The 23,499-nt window shown below is 36.1% G+C and overlaps 1 protein-coding gene across 2 annotated transcripts in view; it reads left to right on the top strand.

The window, feature by feature from the left end:
* The window catches only part of DYNC2H1 (dynein cytoplasmic 2 heavy chain 1), a 166,915-nt gene that overhangs the window by 137,783 nt on the left and 5,633 nt on the right, over positions 1 to 23,499 (top strand). For both annotated transcript variants that reach the window (XM_067466535.1, XM_067466536.1), the window contains exons 84-88: positions 8,053 to 8,169; positions 12,296 to 12,505; positions 14,384 to 14,473; positions 19,911 to 20,020; positions 22,479 to 22,560. In XM_067466535.1, the coding sequence (XP_067322636.1) occupies positions 8,053 to 8,169; positions 12,296 to 12,505; positions 14,384 to 14,473; positions 19,911 to 20,020; positions 22,479 to 22,560 (609 nt within the window). The remainder of the gene's footprint in view (positions 1 to 8,052; positions 8,170 to 12,295; positions 12,506 to 14,383; positions 14,474 to 19,910; positions 20,021 to 22,478; positions 22,561 to 23,499) is intronic.

A 23,499-nucleotide genomic window follows, 5' to 3' on the forward strand; every position in this document is an offset into this window, starting at 1 on the left:
CGCGCAAGACGAGAATGCATATTTTAGAAATGTGCTGTCATAATGTTCACTGTCCTTCTAAAAGGGGTGGGAATCATATGGTTTTCTTGATGTTGTTGGACTGCAACCTGAAGCTTCCCTACCCAATGTATTCAATGTTGGAGAAAGTTGGAGGCTATCAATATTTAGATGGCCGTATGATTCTCACCTCACCCTAAGACAATGTCTCTCTATATAAAAGTCAAAGTATGTATGCCAGTCTGTACCTCAAAGGCTACTTCGAGTTCAAGCCCTCTGTGATGTCACTGGATTGGCTGTTGTTAGGAGAAGTGGCCCTCTGTGATGTCATTGGGTGGAAATGCGACATGTATATGAGAGGAAGGGAGAAAGAACGAAAAAGCCACAAAGAGAGTCCTGTTGCCATGAAAATATTGTGAGGTAGGCCTTCTCAGAGCTGGAGAAGGGAGAATGGGAATGAGAAGGGAGTGCGAAGAAAGGAAAAAGAGGCAAGAAAGAGAAAGGAATGGAGAAATCTTTGGAGAGAGGGAGGGAACAAAGAGAAAGGAGGGATGAAATGGGAGCAGCAGCTCCTCCGAGACCCGGGCAATGCTGGGTGTATATGTTAGTTGTAATTATAAATTGTTATTAGCACCTCTAACTAACATACCAGACAAACTAGTTAAGCTGCGTGGATGAAGAAATCCTACTTGTTTAAAAAATCGAGTGGCTATTGCAGATAATTTTTATATAGTATGACCCTGTATCCTCAGGACTGGCAGCTATGGTTTCATTTGCATGTGTCTGACAAAATATGCCTCTCTAGGCATTTTCTTGATCCTCCAGACAATTTTGTGATATGTTACTGCTGGAAGTATGGCCATTTAGTCTCACAGGAAGACCTAGAGATGACTAAGGAGGTATCCTCTGTGGTATTTTTTAGACTCATCAGTATGACTCTATAGCAGGGGTCCCCAAACCTTTTAAGGTAAGGGCTGGTTCAAACTGTTGTGGGGAGGCTGGACTGTAGATTGAAAAAAACATGAACAAATTCCTATGCACACTGCACATATCTTATTTGTAGTGCAAAAATATGAAAGAAAAATACAATATTTAAAATGGAAACCAATTTTAACTAACATAAACAGAGCAGTGGGAAGTGTGCCCCTGCTTTTAGCTGATGAGATAGTAAAGTTAATTAGGATTGTTGTTGTGTGCATTCAAGTCATTTCAGAGTTAGGGCAACTCTAAGGGCCCTTCCACACAGCCATGTAACCCAGAATATCAAGGCTGATAATCCACAATATCTGCTCTGAACTGGGTTATCTGAATCCACACTGCCATATAATCCAGTTATATGTGGATTTTGCACAGCTGTGTGAAAAGGGCCTCAGATAATTGAGTTCAAAGCAGATATTGTGGATTACCTGCCTTGATATTCTGGGTTATATAGCTGTGTGGAAGAACTCTAAATCTAAGGTTTAGGGTGCGGGGAGGTGAATGACCTTGGAGTTCCAGCCTACAGGCCTTAATTTGGGGATTGTCAACAAGGTTCACTATTACCTGTGGTTTTCACATCCACACAAAGTCCTGGGAGATCCTCCACAGCTACAGGGGTTGTCATATATCTGCATCTCAAGCACTATTTCACTACACTTTTACTGGAAGAACTCCAATTTTATTTTACTTTTTAAGATTTGCAAATATATTTGCGTTCAAAGCTTTAAAATGCAGCAGAATTAAATGCTTATTTGAACATTAAAATTATCTTTCAATAAGTATCTAGTATTTTTTTCTAACTGTGAGTCATACTTCTTTATACACATCAAATTGCAAAAAGGCAATTTTAGTATGAATGCAATCCCCAGCATGAAGTCTGGGAAATATGCCTATCAAAATATTGTTATTTCTAGGAAACAATATTTATATACAAATCATTCTCCTCTGCACACTTTAGGGGACGATATAGTTGTTAAAAAAAACTACATGTAAGTTATTTATTAAAATAAATACGGTAACCATAATGTCATTGCAAGCAAAGTAATATAAATAGAGGAAATAGCATTTCTGATATATTTTATACAGTAACTACATCTGATAGATGGCAGTAGAGTGCTTGTGTTGTTATTTTCATAGTGATAGGTAAAAAGATTGAAAAAAGTTGCATTGGTTAATTTTATAGGGAAAATAAACAAATCTATAGATTTTTATGTTTATAAATGTCTGCAAAGGAAATCTGAACACTCAGCTTTGTTATTTGTCCTCAGATATAATATTTTTCTATATACTCAATTCATTCAAAAGCTATATTCATAGAAAACTACTAGTAGACATGTTTAAATAGATGGTTTTTTCTTATTTCTATCTCAGTAATATTAAATCAATGTGGTGTTCTGCTTTGAGTTATGGACTGTGGCTCTAGAGACTGATGTTTGAATCCCTACTCAACCATGCAAATGACCCCCACTGGTTGACCTAGGCACATCACACTCTCTAAGCTTAAGACAAAGGTGAAAACAAAACCTCCAAGAGTGCGGACCTCTTCTTAATGCAAATCTAGTTTCAGATGTGTGGTTTTTGTTAGGACCACAAGAGAGTTTATATATTTTTTTTCTACATGCTAGCACTGATCCATTAATTGTCAATCCCCTGAGCTGAAACTGTTTGCATTTTTAAAAAATGTGCACAACACCTCCAAAGATTTAATTAAATCTAGATCTAATTTGGCAATTTGTGTCAATTTATCTTCTGAATATCATATTCAGATTTTTTTCCCCTCATATAAATGTTCTTGAAGCATTTCGTTGTTCTTTAGGTTTCATGAACTTGAATCATAAACTACAATTTTATTCTGCCTAAAAATGGGCTGTTGCCTTGTTTGACGTTTTTTCCCCTTTAAGGAAAAACATTGGATTTCTTTTCTTGCAAATCTTAAGCCATTTAGAACTAATAGGGAGCTATCCCGTTCACAGGTCTCATAACATACCCCCATCTCTATGAAATTATGTTTTTAATGACTGGGAGAAGTTTCTTTGTGTATATTCCCAGAGTTTCAGACCCAAACCCCTATTTATAACCTTAGAGAAGTCATTTTTCAGCACCCTAGTCTCTGGAAACTACTCTCCATAGTGCCCAGGTGAGGACTGGTGCTTAACTATGGCTGAAGCTACACTGCCATATATTTTAGCGTGGGAATTGCATTAGTCTTGTGCATCCACACAATGCACACAGACTAATGCAATGAACCCAGGGTAAGCCGTGTAGTGCGGCTTGACCTCAGACTAAAAAAACACTGGGAAAGGTCTGATTCCTGCAGTGTTGATATAGTGAGAAATGCCATCCAAGATCCTAATTCAGGATCCAGGATCATGTCTCCACAGCAATTTTCTCCCCCAGGCTCAGGCAACCAAGGATGCTGGGATGACAGTCCGTTCCTTCCCCCTCCCCAAAACACAACAAGAAATCCCCACTTATTGGCGCTGCCTGCTCTTTACTTCCTAGTTTTTTGTCATTCAGGGTGCGAAGCAGCCTTGAAGTAGCTAAAGTCCTCTGAACAAATTTATCTAAGAGAAGTCTATGCTAGGATCATTATAAGGTAGAATCAACTTGAAGGCACATAACAACTATTATAATGTACAATGAGCCTCTTTCAATGCGTTGAAGGAGTTAGATCTTTTGAAATGGCCTTATTTATGGTGACCTATTAAACAAAGTAACATTTAGCCAAGATTTAATCTCTGAAATTGCTAATCTGTATACAGGTCTTAAAAGATGGATTTAGCACTGTCAAATTTAGGAACTGATGTCTGTTATCCCTTCATTATTTGCAATCGTTATAGAACCACTAGACAGACTAATCAGCGATAACAAAATCATAAGTGGTCCTAAATTTAATAACAAAAATAAATCAAATGACATGTTATTTGACCTTTGCAGATAATGTGTTTTAAACTTTGTTAATTTGGAGGTCAGTATACCTGAATTTTAAAAATCTATGCAGATTTGAAATTACAATGAGTAATAAAATGTTCTTTTCTCAATACTTCTTTAGAGATGCTAAAATAATGGCAGTAATCCTCACAGCTTTTTGAGTTCTAACTATCTAGGGACTATACTCATGAAGAATCTTAAGAAGCTAATGCCTCGGAATTACAATCCAATCATGAAGTGGATCAAAGAGAGGCTAAAACTTGATCTTCACTCAAACTATTCCTTTTGGGAGAATTGCATTAATAAAAAAAGTTTATACTAACAAAGCTACTCTTTCTATTTCAGTTCATCCTATTACATTTATAACCTAAGACAGGCTTGTCAAAAAGTAAAAAGCAAACTATGGTATAATGTTCAGGGAAAACTTCACAAAAACATGGTCTTGTCTAGTGAAAGATTATACTACAGTCTAAGCCAATTAACTCATTGCATCAGTAATAATATTACAAACCAGTGAGTCAACATGAAAAAGTTCTTGAAATAATTATTAACCCCTTTGATTTGTCTAATCCCCCTCAAAAATGTGGTCATTTGTCATAGACTGTAGATTTTTTTGGACAAGATAAAATAAGACAATACAATAATTTATCTTCAAACAATGTATTAAGAATTAAAAAATTGTAGTGCATTGATATTAAGAGGACAATTTGAAGCAAACTTCTAGCTTTGACTGAATTGTTATTGGATTGGCTCTCATCACTTGTGAAAAAGGTGAGCCAAATCTTGAGAACCTTCACCCCTTTTGAGTCTGTGTTCATTGACCCCTCTTTTCAATTTGAAGTTCAAGTAGCATGGCTATACATGTGATTTATAAAAGGTGAAGAGAAACCAGTGTTGAATAAAGCTGAAGAATTGACATTTAAAGCTTGATTGTCAGTGGGGAAAATAGCAAAAGATAACTTTGTGAAATTATAAAATCTATTTATATCTTGCTCTTTAGGCTTAACATTATCTCAAGGTTCTTCATTAACTCAAAAGATACGTAGGTACAATAATGACTTTTTATTATTTTATTTCATTTTAAAAGGTTATATATTTGATTTGTGAAAAGCACACTGAAAATTAGTTTTGGTGCTAGAATGATGGAAGAGGTTCATATGTGGGTGGAGATTTTGGTTATCTTCCCTCCACTCTAAGTTTTCTCAAAGCAAAGAGAAGACATAATAATGGGCCGGGCTGTGGCACAGCTAGTTAGTAGCCAGCTGCATTAAATCACTACTGACCGAGAGGTCATGAGTTCGAAACCAGCCTGGGTTGGAGTAAGCTCCCGACCATTAATAGTCTAGCTTGCTAACCTATGCAGCCCGAAAGACAGTTGCATCTGTCAAGTAGGAAATTTAGGTACCACTTTATGTGGGGAGGCTAATTTAACTAATTTATGACAGCATAAAACCTTTTTAGCAGCGAGCAGAAGAATGAGGAAGTAGTCCATCAAGGGAGTCGGTGTCACATGTGAACATTGAAGCAGCTGTTTCCCCTGTGGCCAGAATCGAGCATACCCTCATGAAGCTGGAAAGCTAGATGTTAAATGCCTCTGTGTCTGTCTATATATGTTATATGTTTAAATGGCATTGAATGTTTGCCATTTATTTATTTATTTACAGTATTTATATTCTGCCCTTCTCATAAATAATAAATCAAGGTATCATGTTCACATCTAGTTGACAGACCAGCCATCCTATCTTGAATAGGCATTTGGGATGCTGTGTATTTTTGTTTTTATATGGGGTTGAGTGCCCTAAAATTAGAATTTGGGGCAGAATTATCACCAAAATGCAACAGGTCCCTTCTCAGACATTTTTGTCTGGTGGTTGCTTATTGCTCCTTTACAGTTAAAAAATGCTATATTTAGAGTTATATCTTTAGAGTTATAAAAAAAATCATAGCTCTTATGATTTACTCAGTGTCGTTAGTTGTGGCACATTTTATGATTGATAAAAGTTGGGAAACCCTGGATGGATTTATTGCAACAATTTGAATCATTTGGATATTGTATGTTGCATTAATGGAAAAAAATGTACACATTAAAGTTAAGCCTTGAAAGATTTAGAACCAGAAGATTATTTTATTTTAAGTGGGTTCTCATGACTCAAATCCAGGTCTTTGGAAAACACAAATATATGATTAATTTTCTAGAGTGTTTTGAAAGTCATTGTATATTATGATGATATGATATTATGATATCATGAGTTTTAAAAAATGCATTTTTAAAGGGAAAAGAAGAAAAGGAGATCAAGAAGGAAACAAACATGGGTGGGTGTATATATTTATATAGGCAGTCACGTTTCCAAAAATGTACTTTCTTGAAGTATTACTTCACCAGTGTGTATGTGAAATAGACTATTTCTTTTTTTTAAGGCATGATGGTTTCTAATACATCTGAAACATCAGTGTTTGCACACTATCATTTTATCCTTTGTAGTTGAAATGGATTTTACTATCTCAATCTACTGGCTGAAAAGTGTTTCTAACTAATAAAGGCTATTTGAATATTTGTAATAGATTGTATATAAGATGCTATATTTATTGCCTTGTAATTTGTTTAGGCTAGAGAACTTTAAAGAGAAAATGTCTCCAATATTTTGTCTTCAACACCAGCCATGAAACCATTTGCAAGTGAATAAGTTCCATTGAATTAACCAGAATATATATGTGAATAGACAAGCACAGGATTGGGATGTTAATGCTACTTATTATCCTTTAGCCATAACCAGTGTTCTAAATTAGAATTAGATTTTTCTTCTTCTTAACTTGTGAGGGAGCAAACCATTTCCACTATGTTAAAGTGATATGTTTCCGTTAAAATTCAAAATCTTTTATATGCAATTTATTAAAGGAAATATTAGAGTTCTTTTCCCCACTTTCTTTTCAAGGGGATAATGTTTTTTCGAAAGCTCTAATTTATTTTCCACAATGTTTAGAAAATTAATCGATAGTAGCAATTATAAAAGTTAAAAATAATACTTTTACTTACTACCAACTAGTGAGGTTTCATGTTCTAGCAACACTGATAAATTATATTAATTTGCTTTTGCTGAACCAAACAACAGCAAGTAATTTATCCGGCAAAGAAAATGAAACACTGCATCATCACACATTTTTCAAGATTAAAGAATCAATCAAAATTGGAGAAACAAGTGGACTTCAAGTGTATAATTCTGAGCGCTTAACAACTAAATAGTTCTGCCCTGTAGGAAGATTAATATGTGTTTATTACAAAACATATGCGCGACCAAGCAAAACAGGAATTACAATCTGTCAAAAACCTTAATAGATGAAATAGCTACCCTAAATATCACGTAGGCAGAAAATAAACATGATTTGGTTTTATTTTGCTTGGATTTAAAATTGTTTTATTTCCTGGTAAAAACTACTCGTTACCGCACCAAGGACTTTTACAAATGCATGTTGGTGGTCACGGCTGAAAAGAACTTAGTTATAGTATAGATAGTATAGTTTATAAATCCAGTATTCTTGATAAATAACATATCTGAATGAAAGAACAGCAGAATAGAAGAGAGCAGAACAATACAATGACAGATGTTTTCATTAAAATTAGATATTTACATCTATTTTATGATGTTTATAAAAACATAAATAAATATTTAGATAAATTTTGATCTTTGTGTTCTACCAAGATCGTAAATCCTAAATGGATTTGACTTTAATGTCCCATGCTAGAAGGAACTCATGAAGGTTCACTTGTTTATGCTATTAAGTCCACAATGGAGATAGAATGTGGAAGGCTCTGTTCCTCCATCTATGCTCAGACCCCCTAAATAAATCTCATTATCATGGTTTAATAATGATAAATGTTCTTACTATCTATATTTTTCCTTCCCCATAACAGGAGGATTGGCTTCCTAACAATGATAACTCATTTGTGCTTGTGATTCAATATATATGTATGATTCCTGTATTCCAAACAGGTACAGAAACTGCTCCAGCCCTGAACCCACACAAAGCTTTGTGTTATTTTGAAGGAGAGGGGTCTCTTCCTGGGAAATGTGTGTTTGGTCTGTGTAACTCTACTAGACAATTGTCTTCAATCGTCATACACGTTCATATCATTTTTTCATCATACAGGTAATTTCACAGCTTCGGATATTAAGCAGGTCTGTAACAGCTGGCTGCAAATTTGACAGAGAAATCTGGTCCAATGAACTTTCTCCAGTTCTCAATTTATGGAAGAAACTTAATCAGGTAAGACAATCAATAAGAAGAGGAATGATGACATAAGGAAGGCCATATACTGCAAACTTATTTATAAAAATATTTTTATATCCTGAACCATTGACAAATAATGACTTGAGCTTTTTTTGCAGCAATAATAATATAAAATTGTTTAATTTGTTTAATTTGTTTAATTAAACAATTTGTTAAATTAATCTTCGGGATACCTACTTTCATCTGTCAATCCGTTGAAGTCACAGGCGTTTCCTGCCCTTTTGGGTCAACGGCCAGACTTACAAGTTCAGTGACCTTCCTTTCAGTCTCGTTACCGCAGCAAGGACTTTTACAAATGCATGTTGGTGGTCACGGCTGAAAAGAAGCAGGGGAGCTGAGGGATGATTTATTGTTGCCACCAGTTTGAAAGGAACCAGTATTCAGAAGATTTTACCCCAGTTCCCAATTTTAAAAAGACTTAGCCGATTTGCAATGGAGGTTGCCGATTAGGAACCAAATTTACCATCAAGTTAGAAGGGGGGCTTTCAATTGCACCTCCTCCTTTATTAAGAAAGTAATAACTTAGTAGTAATTACACTGTATATACTGTAGCGTGACTGGAGAGAAGAATGTAGATTTATTTGGTTACTTTTCCCTACGTTTCTGCCACCATGTGAGGTAAGTTGTAATATTGTGAGAAATGGCACTTTGTACTCAGAATAGACGGAGCTGAGGCAATCTTCAATTAAAGTTAACAATTTTATTAAGTACACAGCATGTGGTTGCAAGATGTAACTTTTCCTTGTTGCACTTGGAATAATACTTATAACTTTAACAGTTCATTCTTTCAAGTAACACAGTATCTTTCTGACGTAGAGCACTTGTTTCAGACAAAGTTTCCATACAGGGATGTTTCCCTTAGTTGATCCTCCCTAGATCAAATACTAAGTAAACTATTCTTTAGCCTCTCCTTAGACTAAAAGAATACCAGCTATGTTTCACCATTTGGCTGCACTAGCCTGAGAAACTTCCAATAGCCAAACCCAGCTTTTCAAAGCCTCAAAGTTTTGCTTCACAAGTCACTCCGCCACCTTTCCTTCTCTCCCAACTCCTATCTCCTTACTCCTCTGAACCTAACTCCTGACTGCTCACTCCTCTAAACCTAAACCCTAACTGATTTTTAACTGTCGTTTTTTCAAATTCTCCTCTCTAAGCTCCTCCCACTTCCCTCTCTCCTGCATCGGTCTCCATGGCAACGCACATGGAGGACTCCTCTGACTTAGGCCGCTCCAGCATTACTGCAGCCAATCTAAACACAAATACAGTTAAAATCATACAATTTATAATCAACTCCTGTACAACGGCCTACTTCTGGAAGCAAAAGATCCGGGTGTTTCCATATCTGGATGACTGATTACTGGTATCACAGTCTCCCACCGTCCTGAGGTCGTAAATACGGACAACGCTGGTCCTCCTCGGCAGTCTCGGCCTTCAGCTAAAGGTTGAGAAGTCTCACTTGACCTCAATGACCACCATAAAGTTCATCGGCGCCCTGTATGGGGAAAGAAAGTTAGAAGTCAGAAAATTCCTCTTTTGGCCTGATCAATCTGCTTGAGAAGATAAATGTTGGTGGTATTTTGATTACAAAAAAGGGAAATAAGTTTTGAGCTCATCAGCTTTGCCTGAAAGGTGACCATTCTTGTCATTGTATCTGAAGCTCCCAATGTATAGTTGACCTGATCCATAAAGAGCCTTCTGTTTTGAAGTTCAGTAATTTAATTAGTATTATTGGAGCACTTCATGGTGATAGATAACACTATGTAACAAAATTTGAAAAAAAATCAGTTCCTGGTTTGCAAAAATTGTTTCCTGTTTAATTATGCAGTGTGTACATTGAAAGTAGTTTTTATACTCCACAAATTTTGTTATTGCGACTGCTACAAACTATTTTGTATTGGTTGAGATATTCATTGAAAAACAAAATGTGCTGCAGGATGTCCCACAAAAACAAAGTTTCTGCAGTTTAATAACTTTTTTCCATGTTTTTATGATAGAAACAATTAGGAATGACATCTATGTAAACATCGTGTTACATAGTATAATGGTGCTACATTGTTTCAAAAAAGTGTGCTAGATACAGGATAGGACTAGAAACCTTTTAGCTACCTATCTCTGTCCCAAGCTATAAGCAAAGAACTTCTATGAAAATGTACATAAATAAATACATACTCACAAGTGCCCAAAGTTGTTGGACAAATATGGTCATCTTGAGTTATAAGCCTCTAACTCCTATTGTAACTTGCAGATAGTTAAAGACTCGTTATAAAGTGATTTGCCCTGCCTTTGAAATACAGTTCATTAACAGGATATACAAAAAACTAAATGTGGATGTAAAAGTATGGCAGCATTTGGCTGTGACAGGACAGTTCCTATTTATGCATATCAGTTTTTAGCACTAGAAGTAAGATTGTGCTAATTGAACTGATCTGCTCTTTACCTTCACCATTATTTCCTTTGATTAATTTTTATATTATCTAAATGAATTCATTATGAAACTTGGAGCCATCACACAATACATTTTTCTACTTGTAAATGTAACTAAGATTGGCATGGCTTAGTGCTAAAGAACATAACAGTCCAAATTTAGGATGAATTCAGGCTGAAGGTAGGATGATTTGCAAACGACAACATAAATTCTGACAGTTTTCTTATTTACTCTTTCTCTTTTGACAATGCTCCCTCTCAGGAGAGTGATAAATGTGGGTCATGAAAAGCCACCTAAATCAGTTGCTGCAGTCAGGCCATTTTATGAAACAATTTTTGGTTGAAAAATGACAGATGGGGAAACTGTTGTCATTTGCTGCAACTGACAGTAAATGTGGTAATTTTGTTCTGCTTATTGAATTAAAATTCTAAACAAGCCATTCACTTGGCTTAAGCTTATAAAATTCAATTTAATACACTCATATGCATATAGCCCAAATTAGACCACTGTGAAATGATTTGACATGCCCATTTGTCATTTTGTTTCCTTAAAATAAGAAATATAAAATAGTTCTACAAATTAAATCACTTTAATTAAATCCAAACACAAAATAAAATATGTATAATCACTTTCTAGTTAAAATCAGAGCTTGTTCTTACATAAGTAATACCTGCCTTCCTCTTAGAATTTAAATGATATAGCATGATTTAGCTTTTTTATTCAATACTGAGTGTAAATTACTTGGAAACCTCACTTAAACATGAGAAAGACAATAACAAATCATGTAATAATCTGCTGGAAACACATTTGTGCCTTACAAATAGGTTTCAATCAGTTGAACATGCATACTAAAGTAGCAGTTAGGAAGGTAGGAGTTAGAAGATAGACATGGAGTAACTAGCATTCATCTGCCCTCTCCTATTTTTCCTAAAATTAAGCCCATGGAACTTCCATAACCAGAGAGGTGGAGTTTTGTGGTGTGAATGGTTGTTTATTCTGGACCTTTACTAATTCTCATGTTCTTTTTTCTGTGTGAAAATGCTTGTATTCTGAGTTTTATGCCAATATAAGAAGCAAAAGGCTCAGTGTGGATCAGTATCATATCTGTACAAAAACATATACAGAGAAGAAGAAACTGTTCAAAATACTTCAAATTTTAAAGTAGAAGGAGCCAGAGCTTCTTTTAGGTTCTCCTGGGATGGCCTTTCACCAGTCTACTCAGAGAAGGAGGGATGATTCCCTTTGTGATAAGAGCGAAGTACAGTACTCGTATTGACACGGATAAGTTGACCCAGGTTTTTGGGGGTTGATTTTTTAAACTAAAATTTCTAGACTTATACATAAATATATAAAGTATGCTCAGAATGCTCAATAACATTATGAGATTACAATTTTTTTTCTCCTTAAGCTGTTTTCTGGTGTGGATCTTTATGCAAATAGCTGTGTCTTCCTTCCTAACATCTGCAATGCTTTCACTGCAGTTATGCAGCTGACATCAAACCTGGGAAACAATCTTTTTCAGCTGAAGCCATACTATGAATGTTCCTAAAACTGTATCCCAGTAATTCTGGCATTAGCTTGTAGTTCTGCGATGTTTCTAAGAAAACATGCTTGGTTGTAAATATGCCATCTTCTATTAGTAGAGTAAGCAAATAACTTGAGTTTTATTCTCTTTAGAATTCCAACCTAATTCATCAGAAAGTGTCTCCTCCTTCTGAGCGCCAAGGGTCTCCAATCCTTTCATTCATTATTCTGGAACAGTTCAACGCAATTCGCTTAGTTCAGAGCATTCATCAGTCTCTAGCGGCTCTTAGTAAAGTCATCAGAGGAACTTCACTACTGAGTTCAGAAGTACAAAAACTAGCAAGTGCCTTATTAAACCAGAAGGTAAGCATTTTAAAACATTCTTAGCATACATAATGATTCTTTATCCACTAATAGGACAGTCTTGAACCAAAGCCCACTAATTTGGGAAAGTGCACTCTTTTATTCTTCAATTGATTTTTCTTTTGATTTAAGCAGATTTAAATCTAACCAGTAAATTATTAATAACCATACTCCCCCTGCCCTGTTTTCAACTTTGATTTATATGACCACCCATCGACAGTTGTTCTCTAGGGACTTTCAGAGCAGCAAGTCAAAGAAATATCATATTAATAATACATGTTACAATAATCGAAAGTCAAACAGTAAGAGTAAAACATAAAACGCTGTATATACGGTAATTTTTATTTCGAGCAGTCTGATAGATTTAAAATAGTGAAACAATGAGAGTAAAATATTAATTCAAAGTACAGGTATTACCTCAGTTGACAAAGTAGATATATACTTGGGCATAACTTCTTTAACATACGCTTTAAATCAAGCTTCTTTAACATAAGACTTAAATCAATGAAAAGTTTTATAAGAACCACCACTCTTCTAAATGTTCTCCCTGCAACAGCAAGAATATCCCTGTGGGCAGCAAAATCAGGCAATTCCAACTGTATGCTCCCCTATGAGGGTCTTTCTCCAGGGGCAGAACAAAAGACAACCTGGCAAAATGGCACTGTCTAGAAGAACAAACAACTCAGCAACTGTATGCTTGTCCACATTGCCTGCTTCATGCACAGAGGAAGAACTGTTTAAAGCTGCAGACAATACAGTCGCTGTTGCCCGTTTTTGGTCTAAAATTATTTAGCTGCTTATGCTACCTTTATTTTATCAGTTTTATACTTATTTATTTATGCAATGGTTTTGACACGAAATAAAAACATAAATAAACATAAGCTTTGGTACCATGAAAATAACATGGAAAGAGTAGGGATATATTTCCAAACCACAAAAAAAATTCAGTATGTTTCAGCAAACTTTTTCTCCCAAACTAATGATTCATACATGTGAAATGAAGCAACCAGCTCAAGCAGCCATTACATAAACACGTAAAAATATGTTTAGCCTTGAGTGATCTTTTTTTTTCTTTCACTAGCCTCCACTTTTCTTAATAGTTCTACTGTGATAATCAAACTCACACATCTATGTTCTTTTTCAACATTGGCTTCTCCTTTTGCATTGCATGTATCCATTTTGGATCTAGCTGCTATTTACATTGCCTAGTGGAGGCAGGCACAAACAGCTACAGTAGAATTGGCTAAAGTAGAATCCTACGTTTCCCCACCTTTAAGCTTTATTGCATTGTTTGCTGTAGATATGCTGTTATAACCTAACACTGAAAATGTTTCTCCAGTCCTTCTTCACTATGCTCCAGGTGCTGATACTGCTGAAAACCTTACAGCTAAATATTAGCTGAAAAAGAGGGAATCTGAGCAAGCATAAATAGATTGTTTAAAAATAACTTCTTTGTCAGAGGTTTCATTAACTGGGGAGTTGTTGTGTGATTTCAGGACATAGCCTTAAACAAAAAAACCCTGGCATTTTTCTTGAAGAAAGTCAGAAGAAAAGTGCACTGAATGGACTGGATGCATTTGGTGACCATTAATCAGTTTTGCTGGTTCAAACAATAGATAAATTCATCCACCACTGAATGCTTTGAAATTTTAGGCAGGAACCCTTTGAAATGGGAATTTCCCTGGACTCTGAAATAGTGTAAGCATGCAGTACAGCTTTAAACATAATACATATTAGGATAACCATTTTAAAAGAGAGGAGGGATAGACTGATGGATAGACATAAGTTAGTATTAATTAGGTCGAGAGTTGCATGTTGTGATAATATGCTTTTAGTAGTGGCTAAGTGTAAAGCTAATATTTTTTCCCCTCCACACAGTGCCCATTAACGTGGCAGAGCAAATGGGAAGGCCCAGAGGATCCTTTACAATATCTCAGAGCTGTTGTAGCAAGAGCACATGCTATTCAGGTACTATTTAATATTTCACTAAGTTTCAGTATTTTAATAACCTAAAGCAAAGTTCACAAGTTTTCTGTTTATTTTTCATTTTCATATCCCATCTTATCTTGAAAGAAATTTACAAGTCAGCAGCTCATATAAGTGTACTATTAGGCCTGTATGGTAATGAAGGTTGACACATCTGGTAGGAACCAGAGAAATCTCTTTGGACACATTGTACTAGTCATGCTGAGGGAATGCTTTCTTGTTTGATGGGCCAAGAAACCAAGCAAATAAGCTAAACGGTATACCCACATTTATACAAAATATTCAGTACACTGATAACACAGGATGTGTTACTTGGTAGTTTGTGAATTCTAAATTTTAATATTTCTCTTGTTAATTTATTGAACTGCCCGAGTCCCTTTGGGGAGATAAATAAAGTTATTATTATTATTAGTGAAGTAGGTATAGTGTTTTTTGTGCACCCATGCCATAGGGCAATGTAGCTTCAAACCAGTCTAGCTTGTTCATGGCAATATAACATTTTCCTTTCCACAGAGAAAGCTGGTTTGTCTGGAACACTCTTCCTTGTATACAGTTTCTTCTAATATCTGTTTCTGGTGGTTGATTTAAATTGAAACAGTCAATAACGTTTTAAGTTGTATTTAGACGGAACGCATATACTGGAAACACTGGTGCAGTTTGGTAAATAAATATGTTTTAAATATATAAATAAAGTTAAATATATAAAGAAGAGGGGATATAATTTTTTAAGAGAAAGAAAGAGAAATATGTGGTCTGTGAACATGGGCTAGGTATTTACATTAAAATAAGCTGGCAGTGAAACTAGGGAAGATGTTGAAAAGTAATTTCTCAATCCTGCTAAGTTTACTCTTACTCTTTTTCAAAAGCAGAAGAAAGCTTGTGTACAAACTATACCTTCTTACTACCAAATATACTGACAGTGTCTTTCCAAACCAATACAAAAATCCATTCAGAGTATATCCCATGACAAATATTGTAATCCAAAGGTTATTGTTGCCACCTCTAAATTCATTCTCTTAATATGCTCCCTACAATTGTCTGTGGATGATGCATAATGTATTAGAAAGTTCTATAATAAAGAGTGTTTTAATTTCATTCTTCCATATAAAATGGCTTTACCCTTGGGAACACACAATGAGATGAGGAATGCAGTAGCAAATTAACATTTCAACCTGTCATATTGCTGAGGATTATTAGATACATTAGGCCACTCCACAGGCATGAAACTTTATTAAATATCAGGAAAGCTTTCTGAAATAAATGCTTTGTATCTACTAGATTCTCATTGTTATTTTAGCCAAGTTTGGACTACTAAGTGAATTAGGTAGCTTACCTTTATGCTCCACGTAACTTCCTGCCTTAGTGGCACTCCATTCTTATGAACATCCTAAAAAGAACAATTGAATTTTACCTTAAAGGTGTGTGGCTGGTTGTCCTGGAATAAAGGATTATCCTGGAATAAAGGCATTTTAGGAAGCACAAGAAGCGAAGAAGCTTCTTGTGCTTCCTAAAATGCCTTTATTCCAGGATAATCCTTTTCCTGAATATTCTTAATGTGAAGTCATTAGCAGAGCAAACAAATGCCAGAGAAGGAGCAGAGCAAATCATGTACATCCAAACCTACCTCGGTGCAAGAACATAGGCAGCAGTGTGTTTGCACATGGTTAGGCCAGAGTGAGGATATTTTAAAGTTGTGTCCAGCCTAGACTTAGAGCGGAGATGTGTATTCTTTTGGCTTCCCTGGACCATATAGGAAGAAAAATGGTCTTGGCCACACATGCCATAAACTGAAGCCTGCATACAAATAGCAAGAGCATACAGATGCAGGAGCACCATTCCTAGTGCAGAATACAAACATGAATTCTTTTTCACAATTCATTTTATGTGACATTGTGACAGAATCCTCTTGCTCTTCATTTTGTTAGTTAATTTTAGCAGTTTTTCATTTCTTCTGACAGAACTGTTGGCAGTTATAATTCAAATAATGAATACTTCAATATTTGTGGACAATTCCATCGAGTTACAAAGAATCGAGTTACAAAGAAATAATCACCAAAAAATCATAATGTTTTAAGCAAGTTTACAATTTTGTGCTGTGTCTCATTTATAGCTATCCTGGGCTGTACGTGACCATGGGCTGGACAAGTCTGACTTTGAGGCATTTTGATTAAATATAACTTCAGTATATCAGCTGGTCCTTACCCATGTTACCTTATTATGAAGGCTAGGCAAAGCGAGCTGCTTTGGCTGGCTTTTGGGGAGGAAAGAAGGAGCCGCAGGGTGAATCCATTGCCCCATGTAGAGGTCCTTCTTGCGACTCTTTCTCCATCGTCTGAGGGAGGCCCTGTGCTGGTTCCATTGGAGCCAGCACAACATCGGATGCCTCCCATGTTGCCAGGGAAAGTGTCTAGTGACGCTTTTGCCCCCGATGGGGGAGGTTGGGGGTGGATCCACAGGTGACCTTGTCTGATGGATTCAGTAGGGCTCCAATCCCAGGAGCTGGCTCTAAGCATCTTAGGACACTTATTTGGAGCTGTATGACAAGGTGCTTAGTGAACTCTCATTTAACTGTATTTTCGGGTCCCATGACACTATAACATGTTTATGATTACTGGAACTACATGGGTGACATGCCCATTGTACTTCATTTTTCAGCCTCTTAATTTGGCAACACTAAGGTAGGAAGGATTCTGAAATTATCCGTCATGTGGGATTTCAGATCTTTATAATACCAATGTGGAAGATTACAGTTGCAATTTGTGCAACACTATTCTCTAACATTTTGATCTTAGTTCACAGTGAATACTGCCTTGTATTTAATTGCCCAATAGCTGAATGCCATTAGTGAGATTTAAGTATTAAAGTAGAATATAATTGTTTTATGATGCTTTTCTGAAAGTGCCTCCCAGCTAAACTTACAGATATTATTAATAAGAATTCCAAGTGATTGTTAAAAAGAAATTTCAAGGCCCCCCACGAGGGTCTGCTTCCAGGAGCAAACCAAGAATGGGCAACTTGGAAGTCCCTGAACAGACTCAGAAGTGGAGAGGACAGAACAAAAGACAACCTGGCAAAATGGCACTACCTAAAAGAATCCTCCACTTTGTGTGACTGTGGCACGGAACAAACAACTCCACATCTGTATGCTTGTCCACAATATCCTGCCACATGTACAGAGGAAGAATCGTTTAAAGCTATAGACAATGTGGTCCTTGTTGCATGCTTTTGGTCAAAAATATTTAGCAGCTTGTGCTCCTTCTATTTTTATCAGTTTTTACTTATTTATGTGATGCTTTTGATATGAAATAAATAAATAAAGTGATTACTTATAACTTGTATGAAAACAAAATACGTGTTGCAACCATTTCAGCCACTTAGAGTTTTATTGGGTATAACTGCTTGCTCATAATTTCCTCAAAGAGATGAAATAAATGTTTATTTGAAGATGCTACTAAAATAAATTACAAATTGCAGAGTTGATCTCATGACGGGGGGGGGGGGGGGTTGCTATAAGTGAAACTTGATGAATCTGTGAAAAAATTATGCAAAGATGGCCAATGTATTGCTAATGAATATAGAAAGAAATTTAAAAACTCAAATCAATCTTAATTGTGTGAGATGAACATTCATAATGTGTGTTGTGACACATTTAAAGGTCACTTGATTAAATAGCTGTGTTATAGGACTGAGAGAGAAAGACCACAGCAATGTGTTTGACACTATGACAGAAAAACAAATTACAATTTATTTAATGATGTTAAAGTTTTAGTAGCTCTTCCAAATAGAATTCAGTGCTATAACACAAGAGGTATTCCTGAAAAAGGGAAATATTTTCATATGAAATTAAGTGTATTGCAATCAGCTCCCAACAGGAGAAACATATATCTTTGTTAATTTTATGCCTGTAGGGAAAAATGAATAATTTCACAATATTTCTTCTTTCTTTAAAGAAAGACATCAAAAGTCACACATGTTGACACTGCTTATAAGTTAAACCTTATTCTGTGAAAAAAATGGATGTGAGTTTTACATGCTCACCTTTCCTGAAAAAAATAGTATTTTCTTCCAGAAAATAGTGTCCTTCATTGAAAGCACAGAGGATTTGTAAGTAAAACTATGCTGATTTCAGTTTAGAAAAAAAAGTTTTCTGCAACTGAAAATACTGTTTTCTGTCTAGAAAATTTGTTCTCTGTGCAGAAATGGTATTGCCTGTGCAAGACCGCTGATACCTGTGGTTTCACTTATCCACATCCAACAAAAAATGTCCCCTATAAGCATTTTCTAGCTCCTCCAGCACGAATCTGTGATGTTCTTGGGTTGTAAGGCTTACATTTTAATAGGGTTCACTGTTATCCTAGGTTGTAGTTGTATTTATTCATGTGCAAGGGGATGCAAATTCAGTGTTTCTCTTCTAGTCCCTCAGAAGACTTCCAAAAGTTCTTACCATTGTAGAGTTCTTTGAGTTCCACCATCTCCAACCAGATGGTGCTTTCATTGTGTGTCTTCAAATCAATTTATTTGTTTAGTGGAAGCTTGCTCTTGACTGTGACTAGATCACCCAGTAGATTTCTATGGGCTAGCAGGGATTCAAAGAGGGATAATATGTGTTTGACGGCAGCATTTCCCCTTTACAAGCTTAGGTCAGAGCTTTCTTTTTAAAAAGATGGCTAAATTGCCATACATCTCTGATTTCTTAAACATTTATTTTTCACAGTTGTCATTGTTTTAGTTTTGTGTTATATTTTGCAATTTATGTTTATCATAGAAAGTGACCTATGATTAATAATAATAAATTTATGATGATCAACAGATCAGATAAAAAGACCTATGATTGAATATAATTGTCATGTTTGGGGAATTGGTGGAATTGTTCTTTTTTATGGTGGCTATGTTTATTTTAATGAAAATGCATTCCAACTGGGGTCTCCCAGTTTCTGATGGAAAAGGACTTAAATCCCCATGTCATTCACTTGCATTATGATATATCGTAGAAACGGTATCTAAAGAAGAATTGCTTACAAAATCTAGTCTCTACATGATTATCCCACAACATTAACTCAGGCCCTCTGGAAGCTGTCATTTAAGGAAAAAGAATAGCAGCATTCTGCATCAAGTTCATTGCTATTGGCCATTTATCACAATCCAGACTTCCAAAGCAAACTATTAAATCATATTCAAATGAATTTAATCACTTGTCTCCAAGGTTGTATTACTATATATGATTACACATTTTAAATTTCCACTGAATTCAAGGAGACATTTATATTTAGGTGAATACAGGAATGGTGTTCCAATGTGACAGGCACCACTTGTTCAACATCTAAGATGTTTCACAGCAAGCCAGATGGCTGTCCAAGTCAATAAAATCAGGTCATTGTTTCACTGCCTCAATTAATATACCGCTCTATTATTTTTGCAGAATTGGGTAGGTAAAGCAGAAAAGCAGACATTGCTCTCTGATACTCTAGACCTTGCAGAACTCTTCCACCCAGACACATTTCTGAATGCTTTACGACAAGAAACTGCAAGGTATGTGAACCGAACCATTTTACGAACCTCTCAATATCATTCAGTAGCGATGTATTCCTTTTTTTTACTTCTAGTTGCCTTGCTTTCACTGTTTTAAGTGAAAACCAAATTGTAGATTACTCCTTTTAAAGGAAGCCATGCTTTTCTTCTGACATCTCAGGAAGGCCATTTTATTTCAGCATATGATTAATTTGCTGGCTATAGAACTTTTTAAACATTTATTAAAATGATCTGGTAAAATCACTATATTCCCATGTTCTGTTATACTCATTGTTAGAGCACTGATATACTTCTAGCCCATTATAATAGTTATTAGACCACTGAGCACTGCAGGCCTTAATCTTTATGATATGTTGTAAAAATATCTGTTTTATCTTGAATTTCTTTGACTGCAAAAAAATGGGTTTAGGGGAGTAGGATGGCAAACCATTATTGCTAGCAAGGTACATTGTGGGTGGTGGGTCTAATGTTGTACAAGTCATGCAGTACAATAGTCTGCAGTATTGTAAGGTCATCTTATTTAAGACATGGACTTCAGGCAGTAGTCCCATTATTGAATGCATTATTTTAAAACACAGTTTTAAGATTTAAATGTTTCTGTAGCTTTTAACTACTTATAACTTTCCTTATTTATCTGTGAACTCATAACTATTCAGGAGATATAAGCAACAGGTAGTATTATTTTAAAAAAGTTATTTCTGTATCAAGAAATGTTGGAGTAAGTAAAACGTATTTAAGAAATCTCATAGCAAATCAACAGTCCTCAGCATGCATACTTGAAAATACAGTGTACTCTCCATATTCAGGGGGGCTAGGGCTGTAGAAACCTCATTAAAGTGGAAAAAATATGAATATCTTCAGGGTGGGCCATGGTTTGGGGAATCATCAATCTCAGTCACCATCCACCCTCCTAAAGCCTGCAAACCAGCAAACTTCAGGGGGTGGCTGATGAATGAAATCATTTCTGTCCTGTCTCCTGAAACCATGGGAGCAGTACAGAAGTGATGTCTGTTGCAAGTCCCTAGCCAAAGTTTGTAGACTGGAAGCATAGACATATTGTTGCTCTCCCATCCCTGAAGACATAGAAAGTAGAGCAGCAATTATGGCAGTTACCAACTGCCTCCTGAAGACTTTGGGAGGTAATTGGTGAATGAGATTGTTTCTACTCTGCTCCTTACATTGGCAAGTTTCAGGAAGTGGGTTCTTAGGGAGATTGCTGTTGCTCCATCTGCCCCAAAGACCTAAATGGGGCAAAGGAGCAGTGATGGCTCATCAACTACCTGCCCATGCAGTGGCCAGCTTCTGAAGATGTTATCTGTTAGGCGATCCCTCGTAGCTCGAGGATGATGATCCTCCAAGGTGATGGTCTTCTTGGCGGTGGGTCTGTAGGTGGCTGTGGAGCCGTATTCTTGATCTACATGTTATTCCCCAGTGAGGACATTGGTTTCCAAGTGGCGGTCTTGTCAGGATTGACTTCACACTTCTTCTCTTGGCATGTTTCTCTCTTTTGCCCTCCATTCGTGCTTCTTTGAATTCTGCAGCGCTGCTGGTCACAGCTGACCTCCAGCTAGAGCACTCAAGGGGCAGGGCTTCCCTGTTCTCGGTGTCTATTCCTCAGTTTTTGAAGTTGGCTTTAAGCCCATCTTTAAATCTCATTTTTTGTTCACCAACATTACGTTGCCTATTCTTGAGCTAGAAGTATAGTAAGTGCTTTGAGAGACGGTGATTGGGCATTCGGACAATGTGGCCAGTCCAGCGGAGTTGATGGTGTAGGAGCATCGCTTCAGTGCTGGTGGTCTTTGCTTCTGAAGATGATTGTTGAAGGTAGTGCTGGTTTTCTATCCATGGAAATAATTGGTGCTCCCCTCCTCTGAATCACATGCAGTGGACAAATCTGCAAATAATCAAATCCATGAATACCAACCCCGTGAATGTGTTCTCTCTCTCTCTCTCTCTCTCTCTATATATATATATATATATATATATATTCAGGTGTTAGTATAGGAATTTTAGTCAAACAATCCATTAAAAAAGCTGGGACAACTTATACACAGATTTAATAACTACTGTACCTTAAATCTTATCTAAAAAGTAGAGTAGTGAACGCAGGTGAGGGCATAATTTTGACCTCAAAACTTGTCCTAAACTTATCCTTTGAGATTGCTTATACATTATTATATACTGTATATTCCATTCATTTTATTGACATTTTATTGATTAGTATAAAAAAGATAAAAAAACTCCTAAGCTTTTAAAGATATTTATATTTCATTCATTTATATTGGACAGGTACTAATTTCCTTTTTTCTCCAGATGGATGACTCTAGAGTTGTCCAGATTCATATGACAACATTGGGATGTAGCTAACAAAAACTTTGTAGAGTTTGCTCTGTTAGCACACCTAATTTTTTCTAGCCGGAAGCAGTATTTACACTTGCATTGTCATTTTGTCTTCCAGGGTAATGACTTCTTCAGTAGACAGCCTAAAGTTTACAGCATCTTGGAAGGGTCAGATAAAAGAAGCAAAACTCCAAGTTCAGGTACTATACACATTTCATATTTCTTTTCTGAAGCTTTTGTGCATCTACTAAAATCATTATTTGTCAGTTTGCTTGGTTGAATTTTCAAGTCATCCTCCCTAAGTATGAGTGCAACAATTTGATAATTATCCTAACCTGTCGATTTCTTTCTCTGGGATTCATAAGTCAGCTTGAGTAAAAATGTCTTGCGCTACTTCTGAAAGACAAACAAGCAAGGAATTCTGAACTTGAGCATAGAATTCATAAAAATGATGGCAAAATGTTTTGTTGTAACCAAGCAAAACTTTGCTTCTGACCAAATAGATGTTGCATGGTAACAAAATATTATTAAACACGGAGGTAAGCACATGAAACATTTCTTGTACTACTAATAGTAGGAGCCTGGAAGTAGCCACTCCCTTCTTTTAAAAATTTTGAGAAAAGTCATCTTAGAACAAGAAAGACCTATGTGTAAATCTATAGACAACATGTGACCGGTCTACTCGTATTTTGTGCCTTCCAGCAACTGCCTTTATCACCTGCTGTCCAAACCATGGAGGTTTTCACCATCCATTTCTCTTCTGGTTCTTTCAGAAAGGGAAGAGGATTCTCTACAGTCTTGCTGGGTCACTGTTGGGGCCCCCTAAACCATAGTAATCTGCCATTGTTTCCACATACTTTTGGAAGGGGTACAGTACTGGCAATTCATTCTGCTGAATTTTGGTGCTGGCAGAATGACCAGCAATAGTGTGACTCTGAAAGGGTTCAGTGCAAGCTGTGATGCCTTTAACTTGCCCATCAAAGTCAGAATGAATAAGTTGTGCCATTAAATCAGAACAGAAAGATATTTTATTGGATATATTTGAAAAACAACAATAGTCAAAGGAATGAAGGGATTTATTTGTACTTCACTGAAAACTTTTGTCCTTTAGACTGCAAATCTTTTGCAAAGATTGTCAA

The sequence above is a fragment of the Anolis sagrei genome, chromosome 3 (assembly GCF_037176765.1).
Source record: "Anolis sagrei isolate rAnoSag1 chromosome 3, rAnoSag1.mat, whole genome shotgun sequence".
In the NCBI taxonomy this organism is placed as follows: domain Eukaryota; kingdom Metazoa; phylum Chordata; class Lepidosauria; order Squamata; family Dactyloidae; genus Anolis; species Anolis sagrei.